At 42.0% G+C, this 14,312-nt stretch overlaps 1 protein-coding gene across 5 annotated transcripts in view; it reads right to left on the bottom strand.

Moving 5' to 3' along the window:
• The window catches only part of bbox1 (butyrobetaine (gamma), 2-oxoglutarate dioxygenase (gamma-butyrobetaine hydroxylase) 1), a 177,237-nt gene that overhangs the window by 7,088 nt on the left and 155,837 nt on the right, over positions 1-14,312 (bottom strand). For 4 of the 5 annotated variants that reach the window (XM_048545120.2, XM_048545121.2, XM_048545124.2 and 1 more), the window contains exon 7: positions 1,894-2,060. In XM_048545120.2, the coding sequence (XP_048401077.1) occupies positions 1,894-2,060 (167 nt within the window). Of the gene's footprint in view, positions 1-1,893; positions 2,061-11,648; positions 11,702-14,312 lie in introns of all 5 variants that reach the window. The other variant, XM_059652150.1, reaches the window with a different exon arrangement.

Raw genomic sequence — 14,312 nt, 5'->3', positions numbered from 1 at the left:
TTAGTTCAGTTTCCAGTAGTTGTTGGGGTTTTGAAGCTTCCAAACGTCTCTCCCTGCTATGGTAAAATGCCTGAGTTCTCTCTCTGTCTGCCAGAATTTTCTCTTGATGTTTTTTCCTCCTGGATTGGATGCATATTGCATGTATCTATTTTAGTGAATTTGCGTTTGCCAACAGTGTGCTTTTGAGATATTGCTACATTGCAACAGTTGTTGTTTAGTAGTTAAATAATCTATTATTCTGTTAAACTTTCCAACAGAGTTGAAATTATTCCAATTCTTCTTTCTTTTATTTGTATGTTATCTATAGGTAAGAATAATGTGTGTTTCACTTAAAGCTGAATAGTGTAACCAATGGAATTACATCTGCAACATAACACTTTACACTTGTCTTGAAATAAAATAAAAGCTAGGGTCTAAGCTATCTCCTTGACATATTTGAGGGGGGTTTGGTGTGATCCATTACAGCTGAGAGAGTTGTTTCAGGCTTGAGGGACGTTCAGTTACATGAAGAAACTGAAGAAGCTGGGGACTGGAGAAGAGAGGGTTAAAAGGAGATTTGATAGCTCTGTTTAAAATCATGTGTGATCTGTGCAGGCCAAGTAGAATGAAACTGTTCCCATTGGGTGGAATAAACAGCATAAATAACTGATTTAAAGTGATTGGCAAAAGAACCAGAGCCAATGAGAGGAAATGGATGGCAGGCTCTTTGAAAAGCACTTTACAGTTTTTACTTCTTTAGTTCTTGGGGTATGGATGCTGTAGGCTGGGCCAACATTTACTGCTCAAAGTGCTGTTAGGAAGGGAGATACAGAACTAAGCAACAGCGAAGGAACAGTAATACATTTCCAAGTCAGGATGGTACATGTCTTTGAGGGGAACTTGCAGGTGGTACTGTTGTCATGTATCGGCTTCCTCTCAGTTATGGAGAATTGTCTGTATCTCCTGATTAGATGGTTCCCTAAATATTATTACTTTCTTAGATGCCTCCCCAAATTCTCCACACCAACGCTTGAAATAAATTTATGCAGAGAGATTCATGGGAATTTGCATTGGAGAGTGGAAGACCTCTGACAATGGTACTAGTTCAGAAGGGAGTGTGACTGGTCAGATTTTTGAATTGGCAGCTTAGATTTTATTACTTGAAATTAGTCTGCCAGCCAATACTTCAGGCCTATGGTTGAAAGGCACCATTAATAATGATTCCAGGGAACAGTAATTGGTTCAAATTAAGCTTGTGTTTGAGGAAGGTGGTAGGGGCGGGGAGTTCCATAATGTGCTGGGGCAGGAAAGGCCAGCGAAGGAGAGGTCCAAGGATTTGCTACAGGATCCACAGAGTTCTCCCTGTGTTCACCTTCTCCAATGTATGCTGGAGTAGTTTGAGAAAAAGAACTTATCTTGGAATCTTTTAACTATTCTGCTGCACCCCACTAGGTCTTATAATTATAAACCTTTTCCCGTGTTTTTCTAAAATTCACGTTTTCATGTTACACTGCCAAATATATCAAGGGGCCTTGATTTTCAATTGGAATTTCTGCCAATAGCATGAACCTTGGGCAAGTTCAAAGTCAGTGAAAATCAAATACATCAAATGAGGCTGGAATGTCGTGACATTTTCAATGGGCTAGGTGTTAAAAAGTTGACTGTCACATTTTGGCCAAAAAGTAATTCTTCAACTTTGCCCCACAACTAAACCAGAGCTAACATTTTTATAAATCGTGATTAAATATCTCAATCCATGCAAATATTTCGTATGTGTACATAATTTGAAGACACTGGTCATTGATAATATTGCCTATTGAACAGTACGCAGGATGTAAATCATTCACCACTAAACATTGCAGCACTTTTAAACAGAAATAACAAACAGAAAACGATATTGTTTGGTAAACTCACCTGCTTCCATCTTGAAAGTAATTAGGTTTTCCGGCTTGTACATAAGATTCACGTAGTCCTTGAGAGCAGAAAGGAAAGGATGCACCAATTCCAGAGGGACATCAAGGATTGAGTCTCGAGTAGCATTGTTAAATTTGATTTGAACAATTTTTCCATTATGATCCAAACTATATACAGATAAAGAGGGGGAGGAGAATTGGTGATAAACAGAGAAGAGTATTAGATTGCAGCACAGAGATCTCTTCAAATAGTTTGTTTTCAGAAATAAGTTCTCAGCCCAAAACTATGGAGTTGTTAGCTGACCGATAATAAGCACACTGAACCGAAGAAAAATGCCTAAGTATAAAATAGCTTTCAGATGAATTGAATTAAATATAGCTGCGTTATTGACAAATTCAGGCTTAAGTATACCTTGATAACGATGAATGAATCATAATCCTTGATTAAAGCTGTCTAAAATAAATACTGAATTCATATTCTGATAACTTAATTTGATTTTACTTACTGCCATGGATTCCATTTACAGCGTCAGGCTCTTATTGTGAGAGCAAATTTACAACTCATTTGTCAAACATTTGCATGATTATTCAATCATTTCTTTTGATGTTCAGCTTATCTGTTCCTGCCTTGCACTTTGCCAACATCACACCCAACCATCTTCAACTGCTTAAGCAATGAGCTTCCCGCCATCATAAATTCAGAAGACGGATGTTCATTGATGACAGTGCAGGTACTCAGGTTCGATTCCACCCCCAGTGACTGATGGTGTGCAATTTGTACATTCTCCCTGTTTCTATGTGGGTTTTCTCTGGGTGTTCCAGTTTCCTCCAATGATGTGCAGGCTAAGTGAATTACCTATGGAAAATGCAGGGTTACAGGTACAGAGTAGGAGGTGGTCTGGCTGGGATGCTCTTTGGATGGTCAGTGTGGACTTGATGGGCGAAATGGACTGCTTCCATACTGTACGGACTCTATAATTCTAAGATTCTATGAATATTCAGCACCAATCGCAAGTCCTCAGATACTGAAACAATTGCTGACCAAATGCAGCAAGGCTTCAACAATATCCAGGCTATGGCTGACAAGTGGTAAGAACATACATGCCACATAACTGCTAGGCAATGATCAGACTTAAAAAGAGAGAATCTAACCAATGTCCCTTAACAATCACCATAGGACCATAAGACCATAAGACATAGGAGTGGAAGTAAGGCCATTTGGCCCATTGAGTCCACTCCGCCATTTAAATCATGGCTGATGGGCATTTCAACTCCACTTCCCTGCACTCTCCCTGCAGCCCTTGATTCTTTGTGAGATCAAGAATTTATCGATCTCTGCCTTGAAGACATTTAACGTCCCGGCCTCCACTGCGCTCCATGGCAATGAATTCCACAGGCCCACCACTCTCTGGCTGAAGAAATGTCTCCTCATTTCCGTTTTAAATTTACCCCCCTCTAATTCTAAGGCTGTGCCCACGGGTCCTAATCTCCCTGCCTAACGGAAACAACTTCCCAGCGTCCACCCTTTCTAAGCCATACATTATCTTGTAAGTTTCTATTAGATCTCCCCTCAACCTTCTAAACTCTAATGAATACAATCCCACGATCCTTAGCCGTTCATCGTACTTTCAACCTACCATTCCAGGGATCACGGTACTACCATCGAGGAATCCCCAACTATCAACATTTTAGAGGTTACCATAGACCAGAAACTGAACTGGACTAGCCACATAAATAGTGTAGCTACAAGAGAAGTCAGAAGCCAGGAATTGAACATTTGCCAAAGCATGTTCACCGTTTACAGGAGTGTGATGGAATACTCCCCACTTACCTGGATGGTTGCAGTTCCAACACCTAAGGAGCTTGACACCATCCAGGAAGAAGCAGCCCACTTGATTGTTTGTGGCTGTAGTGCCAATCACTCACTTTACCAGTGACACTCAGTTGCATTAGTATGTAACATTTACAAGACGCACCGCAGAAATTTGCCAAGGCTCCTCAGACAGCTCCTTCCAAACCCATGGTGGCTACGATATACAAGGACACAGGCAGTAGACACATTGGAACACCACCACTACCTGTAAGTTCTCCTCCAAGCCACTCACTCTCCTGACTCGGAAATATATCGATGTTCCTTTAGTGTCACTGTGTCAAGATCCTGGGACTCCCTTCCAAATGGCAGCAGATTTACCGACAGTGAGGACATTGTAGTTTAAAAAAATACATTGCAATGCTGCAGGAAAGCGGCTCAACACCACTTTTTCAAGGGCAACTAGGGCTGTGCAATAAATGCTGGCCCAGCAAATTATGTCCCAGATTGCACAAATGAATAAACAAAAAACCTGATGTCTTCCTTCCTTCTCATACTGGCACATTTAAGGGCACTTCAATCTCCAATTTCTCCCCACATTTTGCCTTCTCTCTGTATGTCTCTGTTTGGTTTGTCTCATTCCTCTTTGCAAGTGTTGATTTCTTCCACTTTCTCCCTTTCCACTACCCTCCTCAATTAGGACAAATGTTTACAGGGGTTCTTCTGTAAGAGGGGAAATGTGAAAAGCCCAAACTTAACTGATGTATCACTGGCTCTGCAACAGGAAGACAAAATGGAGACATTTGAACAGAAGGCCTTGTCTATAAATACAACACATTCTACAAGTACTCTCTACAATGCCTTTTCAATTCAACTCATTCCACTGGATGATATTCTTTAAACCCTGAAAAATAGTTTTATTACTGTGTTGGAGAATTTTATTACGGAAGTCACTTATGTTGCAAACTGAGATAAACTACCTAAACAGTAGATAAATTGAAACCAATTTTACTATTAAAATTGGGTCTTACTCACTTGGAACTGAAAGCAAATGTCAGTAAGAATAACAATGAAAGTATCATCAATTGAATCACCTGATGCTTTATTGGAAGGAATTCTGCTGTCCTTACCAGTCTGATCTACACATGACGTCAGCACTACAGCAATCTCATTGATATTTAACTGCTTTCTGCTGTTCCTCTACATGGTGGTAAAGGGTGAGAATGTTTACATAGTGGGGGATGGGGTGTCAATTAATTTAGTTGCTTTGTCCTAGGTGGTACCAAGCTTTTTGAGTGTTATTGGAGATACATTCATCCAGTAAGTGCAAAGCATTCAATCAAATTCCATTCCTGACTTAAGTCTTGAAGAGGACGAACTGAATGTTCTTTGGGGAAGGCGTTTTGAAAATGACAGCAGCCAGGAATGAGCATGAAATGATCAGTGAACCACTACATCAAGCCACTCCAGTTAAAATTGACTTCACTGCCCACTTCCACCAATAAGTGGCAGTAATACATAATTCCCATAGGTGGCGGTAACACTCAATGTTTGATGTTCTTGGTATCTCCATAATTGAACAACTATGTCATTTAATGTCTTTCATGCCTCTTTTGGTCCATTCATCAAATGGTGTAAGTTGATTCCAAACAAGCACGAATTGCCTGAATCTTAGAAATAAATGGTTGCATTAGCAAAATTTGGTAAGTGTTAAACCTGAAGGATCATACTGCACAAATTGGCCACTGTGTCTAATCAGTTTGTGTGATCATGAACTCTTCTAACACAGAAATAATACATTTTAGTCAAACAACAAAAATAATCTAAGCAAAGATTTAAAAATCTTTTCCATGGATGTTAATAACCTTGACATAACTGGATCTGTAGTAACTGGTATCTTCAATGAAAAGGCACTTCACAGGGGAAGATATGCGGGAAAATGGCCAAAAGCGTGGTTCCTTAAAAAGTTTTAAGAAAGAAGGAGTGGTAGAGAATCAGAGAGGTTCAGGGAGAAGAGTTTCAAGCTTACAGCCTAAGCTTGAAAGGCACAACCACCAATAGTAGATCAATTAAAATCAGGGATGCTGAATAAGCCAGAACTCAACAAATTTAAATATCATGCAGGGCTTTGAGGCTGAAGGAATGGGTGAGGCTATTGATAATTTTGAAAAAAACCAATGAGAATTTGAAAATCAAGGTAGTACTGGGCCAGGAGCCGATGTAGATCAGTGAGCACAGGAGTGATAGATAAATGTAATTTGGTATGAGTGACAATTTGAGTGGCAGAGGGTTGGTTCTGGTCCCAGTAGAGATAAAAACTTTTAAAAAGAGATCCTCCCAGCTTTTCGAATCAGGCTCCCTTCTACCTGTCACATTCGGGTGAATTGCCCAGTGTCCTTTTGAAAGTCACTTCACTCAGTCTTCCAACACCGCCAGCAGCAAAGCATCCTTCAGTAACTTCCTTATTCTTAAATCTCTGCACATTCCATCTCCTTGGCCAGCTGATAATTCATTAAGATTCATATTGATGATGTATTAACCAACCTTGACACAGTTTCATCCATTCATAAATGGATGCACGGCAGCTCAGTGGTTAGCACTGCAACCTCACAGCGCCAGGGACCTGGGTTCAATTTCAGTCTTGGGCAACTGTCTGTGCGGAGTTTGCACATTCTCCCCATGTCTGTGGGGGTTTCCTCCGGGTGCTCTGGTTTCCTCCCACGGTCCAGAGATGTGCAGGCTAGGTGGATCAGCCGTGCTAAATTGCCCATAGTGTTCAGGGGTGCGTGGGTTATAGGGGGATGGGTCTGGGTGGGATGCTTCAAGGGGTGGTGTGGACTTGCTGGGCTGAACAGCCTGTTTCTACACTGTAGGGAATCTAATCTAAATGATTTTCATTGCTTTTTGTCTTCCTACTTAGTTCATGCTTTGTGCAATTACTTCTTAGCAAGAGGTTTATCATTTTGAAGATTTAAAATATGTTTAAGAGCCTTCCTCAAGCTGATTGGCATTAGCACTGGATGCAGCTGAACCATTTAAGAGAGTTTTGTTTGTTGCATTGTTTGTTTCAAGTAATGTTGTTACCTGTTTTCTCACATAGAACATAGAACATAGAACAGTACAGCACAGAACAGGCCCTTCAGCCCACAATGTTGTGCCGACCATTGATCCTCATGGATGCACCCTCAAATTTCTGTGACCATATGCATGTCCAGCAGTCTCTTAAATGACCCCAATGACCTTGCTTCCACAACTGCTGCTGGCAACGCATTCCATGCTCTCACAACTCTCTGCGTAAAGAACCTGCCTCTGACATCCCCTCTATACTTTCCACCAACCAGCTTAAAACTATGACCCCTCGTGCTAGCCATTTCTGCCCTGGGAAATAGTCTCTGGCTATCGACTCTATCTATGCCTCTCATTATCTTGTATACCTCAATTAGGTCCCCTCTCCTCCTCCTTTTCTCCAATGAAAAGAGACCGAGCTCAGTCAACCTCTCTTCATAAGATAAGCCCTCCAGTCCAGGCAGCATCCTGGTAAACCTCCTCTGAACCCTCTCCAAAGCATCCACATCTTTCCTATAATAGGGCGCCCAGAACTGGACGCAGTATTCCAAGTGCGGTCTAACCAAAGTTTGATAGAGCTGCAACAAGATCTCACGACTCTTAAACTCAATCCCCCTGTTAATGAAAGCCAAAACACCATATGCTTTCTTAACAACCCTGTCCACTTGGGTGGCCATTTTAAGGGATCTATGTATCTGCACACCAAGATCCCTCTGTTCCTCCACGCTGCCAAGAATCCTATCCTTAATCCTGTACTCAGCTTTCAAATTCGACCTTCCAAAATGCATCACCTCGCATTTATCCAGGTTGAACTCCATCTGCCACCTCTCAGCCCATCTCTGCATCCTGTCAATGTCCCGCTGCAGCCTACAACAGCCCTCTACACTGTCAACGACACCTCCGACCTTTGTGTCGTCTGCAAACTTGCTGACCCATCCTTCAATTCCCTCGTCCAAGTCATTAATAAAAATTACAAACAGTAGAGGCCCAAGGACAGAGCCCTGTGGAACCCCACTCACCACTGACTTCCAGGCAGAATATTTTCCTTCTACTACCACTCGCTGTCTTCTGTTGGCCAGCCAATTCTGTATCCAAGCAGCTAAGTTCCCCTGTATCCCATTCCTCCTGACCTTCTGAATGAGCCTTCCATGGGGAACCTTATCAAATGCCTTACTGAAGTCCATATACACCACATCCACAGCTTGACCCTCATCAACCTTACTAGTCACATCCTCAAAAAACTCGATAAGGTTCGTAAGGCATGACCTACCCCTCACAAAGCCGTGTTGACTGTATTTGATCAAGCCATGCTTGATCATATTGTTCACTCTTTTAGATCATTTTGTAGTTTTAACTTCATGAGGCAAAGTAGGCAAAATCTTCACAATTACAGGGCTGGAAATTAAACCGAATTCTAAATTAATTCTAAACAAAAGGGTGAGTAAACAATTCCCATCAGTACATCTTTTCAATGTTTCTTTTAACTGAGCAAATTTTTGGAGGAGGTTCAGTCACTTACCTGCATCAACAACTTGACTGAACCAGTTAACCCATAAAAAACAAATGGAAAAACCCATCTTGCTCACTAATATCCTTTAGGGAAGGAAACTGCCATCCTTATCTGGCCTGGCCTACGTATGTCTATAAATCTAAAGTAATGTGGTTGGCTATCAAGTGCCCTGTGGGCAGTTAGGGATAGGCATTGAATGCCAGCCTAGCCAGCAACACCCACATTCTGTGAATGAATAAGAAAAATGATTTGTTTGTCTGCCTCGCAAGTCAAGAAAATGGTTATTTCCTTCTTAAACAGCAATCCTCCACTATTTCCTGCATCCTGTGCTACTCTATTAATCTTACACATGAAACAAATCTAGCCTTCAGACTGTTTCACTTACTATTCTGAGGGGGGAGGGAATTTTTTTCCCCTGGGCCAATTCCCTCACTTTGATCTGATCTCACATCTCTAGCATTTCTGTTTGAGTTCATTAAGGCTGTTGATAAAATGACCGTGAGACAATTTGTAATTGTCACTTGCAGATTTTCTTATGTCAGAAACTTTAGGGTTTTCTAGGTGCGAGTTTATTCCAAATGGATACTATTTATAAATTCTTCCATTAGCATTCTGTCTCTACGGTTTTCAGTCATATTCGAGTTTTCATGGAACTATACCATCTCTCAAATATCATTTCCCTCCCTTCAGCAAATTCCACCAGAGTCTGACTTCCTCAAGTTTCTCAAGTACTGAAAGCTCCAGCACAAAATTGTAGGCATTGAAGAAAGCAGCTTTCACTCTATCATAATTACCAGAGTGTATGACTGAAAGAAATAAGTGTACATCTAAAGCTTTGTCCACAAGCACATTTTTCAATAAAGTAGTCCAACTTCCTCTTGGGGCCAATACAGTTTAATAATAATTTTGTCAAATGATACAAGTGCACTTCAACTCCATCCTCACTGAGTGATTCTGCCAAATCAAAACCAGGAGTTAAAAGCTGACTCACTATCAAGTTGTCTTGCCAACCCCTGCTTAAATAATCAATTTTTTTCTTTCAAGTTCAAATTTTCTTTCCAACTTTTCCATTTGGGTTTATCTCTGTTGCTGTCGCTCTCCTTGAAATTAAAGATTTTCCTCTGGTTTTGGTTCAAGTTTCAGTTTTCACATTCGCTTTCATAGAACATAGAACAGTAGAACAGTACAGCACAGAACAGGCCCTTCAGCCCACAATGTTGTGCCGACCATTGATCCTCATGTATGCACCCTCAAATTTCTGTGACCATATACATGTCCAGCAGTCTCTTAAATGACCCCAATGGCCTTGCTTCCACAACTGCTGCTGGCAACGCATTCCATGCTCTCACAACTCTCTGCGTAAAGAACCTGCCTCTGACATCCCCTCTATACTTTCCACCAACCAGCTTAAAACTATGACCCCTCGTGCTAGCCATTTCTGCCCTGGGAAATAGTCTCTGGCTATCAACTCTATCTATGCCTCTCATTACCTTGTATACCTCAATTAGGTCCCCTCTCCTCCTCCTTTTCTCCAATGAAAAGAGACCGAGCTCAGTCAACCTCTCTTCATAAGATAAGCCCTCCAGTCCAGGCAGCATCCTGGTAAACCTCCTCTGAACCCTCTCCAAAGCATCCACATCTTTCCTATAATAGGGCGCCCAGAACTGGACGCAGTATTCCAAGTGCGGTCTAACCAAAGTTTTATAGAGCTGCAACAAGATCTCACGACTCTTAAACTCAATCCCCCTGTTAATGAAAGCCAAAACACCATATGCTTTCTTAACAACCCTGTCCACTTGGGTGGCCATTTTAAGGGATCTATGTATCTGCACACCAAGATCCCTCTGTTCCTCCACGTGGCCAAGAATCCTATCCTTAATCCTGTACTCAGCTTTCAAATTCGACCTTCCAAAATGCATCACCTCGCATTTAGCCAGGTTGAACTCCATCTGCCACCTCTCAGCCCATCTCTGCATCCTGTCAATGTCCCGCTGCAGCCTACAACAGCCCTCTACACTGTCAACGACACCTCCGACCTTTGTGTCGTCTGCAAACTTTCCTTCTCAAATTTGAGGTTTTTTTTATTTCTATCTCAAACTCCAGTTGCTTCATTAAATTTCAGCGAACTCAGACTGAGTGCTAGTTTTCTCCTCAAAGTTCAAGCACTGAGTCCATACTTTTAACAATTTCTACTTTTATTACCAGGACTGTCAGCACCACACACTTCAAATTAATTTTGGTTAACTGTTGTAGGCATTAACAGACAAAGAATCTTTCTTTAGAAATGCTTACATATTGAACCTAGCTATGTTGACTTTTTGCTGGATAAACCCTGGAAAATCTAACATACCTTTTCCAAAGACTCTGAATTTGCATTTCAAGTGAGCCCTCAATTTATCATGGCTCCCCATAGGGACTGAGAACTTTTAAAGTGTATGGTTTCTGATGGACTGACAGAGAGAATCACACCAGCAGGACTTCACATGAAGACTTTTGCTGGAACAAATTAAAATCAACATCAACGAAACGTTAAAAAACTGAAGGAACTGCGGATGCTGGACATCAGAAACTAAAACAGAAATTGCTGTAAAAACTCAGCAGATCTGTGGAGAGAAATCAGACATTTTAGGTCCAGTGACCCTTCTTCAGAACGGCATTACTTAGTGGGCAACTAACTAAACCATAGATATGTACCTTCCGTTTACTAATTAAACACAAACAAGAATCTTCATTGATAATGGGAACTGCAGATGCTGGAGAATCCAAAATAACTAAGTGTGGAGCTGGATGAATGCAGCAGGCCAAGCAGCATCTCAGGAGCACAAAAGCTGACGTTTCGGGCCTAGGCCCTTCATCAGAGAGAGGGATGGGGAGAGGGAACTGGAATAAATAGGGAGAGAGGGGGAGGCGGACCGAAGATGGAGAGAAAAGAAGATAGGTAGAGAGGAGAGTATAGGTAGGGAGGTAGGGAGGGGATAGGTCAGTCCAAGGAAGATGGGCAGGTCAAGGAGGCAGGATGAGGTGGTAGGTAGGAAATGGAGGTGCGGCTTGAGGTGGGAGGAAGGGATGGGTGAGAGGAAGAACAGGTTAGGGAAGCAGAGACAGGCTGGGCTGGTTTTGGGATGCAGTGGGGGGAGGGGAGATTTTGAAGTTTGTGAAGTCCACGTTGATACCATTGGGCTGCAGGGTTCCCAAGCAGAATATGAGTTGCTGTTCCTGAAACCTTCGGGTGGCATCATTGTGGCACTGCAGGAGGCCCATGATGACATGTCATCTGAGGAATGGGAGGGGGAGTTGAAATGGTTCGCGACTGGGAGGTGCAGTTGTTTGTTGTGAACCGAGCAGAGGTGTTTGAGTTTGTTGTACTTACGATTTTTGGAGTCCAGTAAAGCTGAGTAGAACTGGGTGTTCAGTCTGTGGATCCTGCGGAGGATAAAAAACAGCAGAGGTCCTTTGCAGGTCTGGGAGTGGGAGGCTCTGAACTGGGGCAGGCTGGATTGCAGTGCCTGGAGGCGCTGGCGCATGGCTGCGAGTGTCTGTTTCAGGACTCGCAGGGAGAAACGCTTCTGAATGGTCTGAATGTTCTGGGTGTAGAGGTGGTCACGGCTGGGGCCAAATTGGCAAGGCTTGAATTTAGATTGTAGTCTATTGCGGATGGTCCGGTTCTGTAGGCAGGTGCTGAGGAAGGTGATGTGACTGTAGTACCTAGTTTGCTTCAGGACATGGTCGAGCAGTTTCAAGGCTGAAGGGATTACAAGAGAGTTGCGCCTACCACCTCATCCCGCCTCCTTGACCTGTCCATCTTCCCTGGACTAACCTATCCCCTCCCTACCTCCCCACCTATACTCTCCTCTCTACCTATCTTCTTTTCTCTCCATCTTCGGTCCGCCTCCCCCTCTCTCCCTATTTATTCCAGTTCCCTCTCCCCATCCCCCTCTCTGATGAAGGGTCTAGGCCCGAAATGTCAGCTTTTGTGCTCCTGAGATGCTGCTTGGCCTGCTGTGTTCATCCAGCTCCACACTTTGTTATCTTGGATTCTCCAGCATCTGCAGTTCTCATTATCACTGATACAATTTCAACCCCACTGCAAAGCCTCTTCCAGGGATGCCTAACCTGAAGAAGTTACCCTCCTCCGTCCGGACCAACCTCAGGGAATCTCTCTCCCACTGCAACTCTCTTGTAATCTCTTCAGCCTTGAAACTGCTCGACCATGTTCTGAAGCAAACCAGGTACCACAGTCACATTACCTTCCTCAGCATTGTGAGCAGCTAATACAGTATTACTAATTTTCCTATTGTCATGCCAATATTTCTGTCCTAGACCTGCTGCACAGCACCTTATTATCAGCTTTTGCACTTTACAGCCTTCGAGATTGAGCAAAGGCTCGACAGTTGAGATTTTGAAAGTGCACTGTGATTTTTCCATCTCAACAAAACAAATGACAGACATTTGAACATGTGCTGGTTCATTTCTCATGGCAATGCCCTGAACAATCAGACAACCTGATTTAAACAACGTTTGGCAGTTAATGGGTGCACCATCAATGGTATAACCTTTACCAATCAGTACTCTCTTCTTGTCCAGCATAAATGTTGGTTTCCCCTTGAATTGGTATTTCTTATGAAAAGTTTTGCTGATTAAAAGCTTTGATAAAACGTGTCCTTTTTCAGCAGTATTTAAGGCTCTTGGTTTTTTTCAGGAATTCACCATGTAAGCAAATTTCTCATTCTCGACAAAGATTAAATCTTTGTTTGAAGCAGTCAAAATACTTAGCCTGTGATCATATTGCTATCCAGCACTTTGGAAGGATTAGGGAACATTTTCTCATGCTGATTTTAAAGCTTTTCCAGCCTTCCAATAACCCTCCCAAGCCCTCTCACAGTCAGTGCTTAAAGTTATTTTTGCAATAACAATAATCTTTCTCAATGAATGAAATAACATTCTTCAGCAGAACAAATTGTTGAATTAGAGTGCAATGACAACACAATTTAGCAACTTTTTGTAATAAAATGTCCCAAGGCTCTTCACAGGAGCATGATCAAAGGAAGAATGACACAGAGTCATGTGAGGAGATATTTGGTAAGATGGCCAAAAGCTTGGACAAAAAAGTGCATATTTAGTGCTCTAAAAGTGAAAAGCTAGGAAGAGAGGGGGCCAATTTAAACCACACACACCAATGGTGTAACAATTAAAATCCAGGATGTACCAGAGACCAGTATTAGAGTTAAAAGTACGCTACAGTTTTCATTATTGTAAAAATTTAGATTTGGCAGCATGGTTGTACAATACATATCAATGTTGCAGACAGACGTGGAGTGTAGCAGCATATGGGCTTAGGCTTATGATCTTCCCACATGGCTAGTTGTGTACCTCAGCTGTGCCATATATCAAGGTACATAGCTGGGTCAATGTAGGTCAGTTCCCTCAAATTAGAAAAAGGGGATTAAAAAGTCACTGTGTCAAAAACAATCCACAGGCTTTTTGTTAAATAAACCAGCATAACTGTCCAATGTGTTAAAACTCATTATTGGTTTCGTGACATATTCGTCTATCACAGAGCTTCTACTTTATTGCATAATCCTGGTCAATGCACCCACTACCACCATAAGCCCCCAAAGATCCCTCACACCACTTTTCAAGCATTTGCAGGATGCTAAAGTAGTACCTGCCCCTGATTTTGATGCAAGGACATTGGCCTGAGACATTAGTCTTGATTCTTTTTCCACAAGTGCTGCCTGACATGCATGAAAGTTTTCAGTCTTTTGTTTTAAATGTCACTAATGTTATGCTGAGCTGCATGTTTTCATATGTTCATGTCCCACCCAGTGAGGGAATTATCGTATCAATCTCTAAAGGGTTACGACACACTCCAATTTCAATAGGACAAGCTGAGCACATAAATCTGTATGGGTTACATTTAAAAAAAAGCTTCTGACTAAATACATTGCGAGATATGTGCATTTGAATTTAATAACTTGGCACCAGCTTTGTAAATCTGGCAGAGACTAAGTAATTTGATACAGAATTATTAGAG

The sequence above is a fragment of the Stegostoma tigrinum genome, chromosome 17 (genome assembly GCF_030684315.1).
Source record: "Stegostoma tigrinum isolate sSteTig4 chromosome 17, sSteTig4.hap1, whole genome shotgun sequence".
NCBI classification, from domain to species: Eukaryota; Metazoa; Chordata; class Chondrichthyes; order Orectolobiformes; family Stegostomatidae; genus Stegostoma; species Stegostoma tigrinum.
This window is presented reverse-complemented; position numbering and strand designations above follow the sequence as displayed.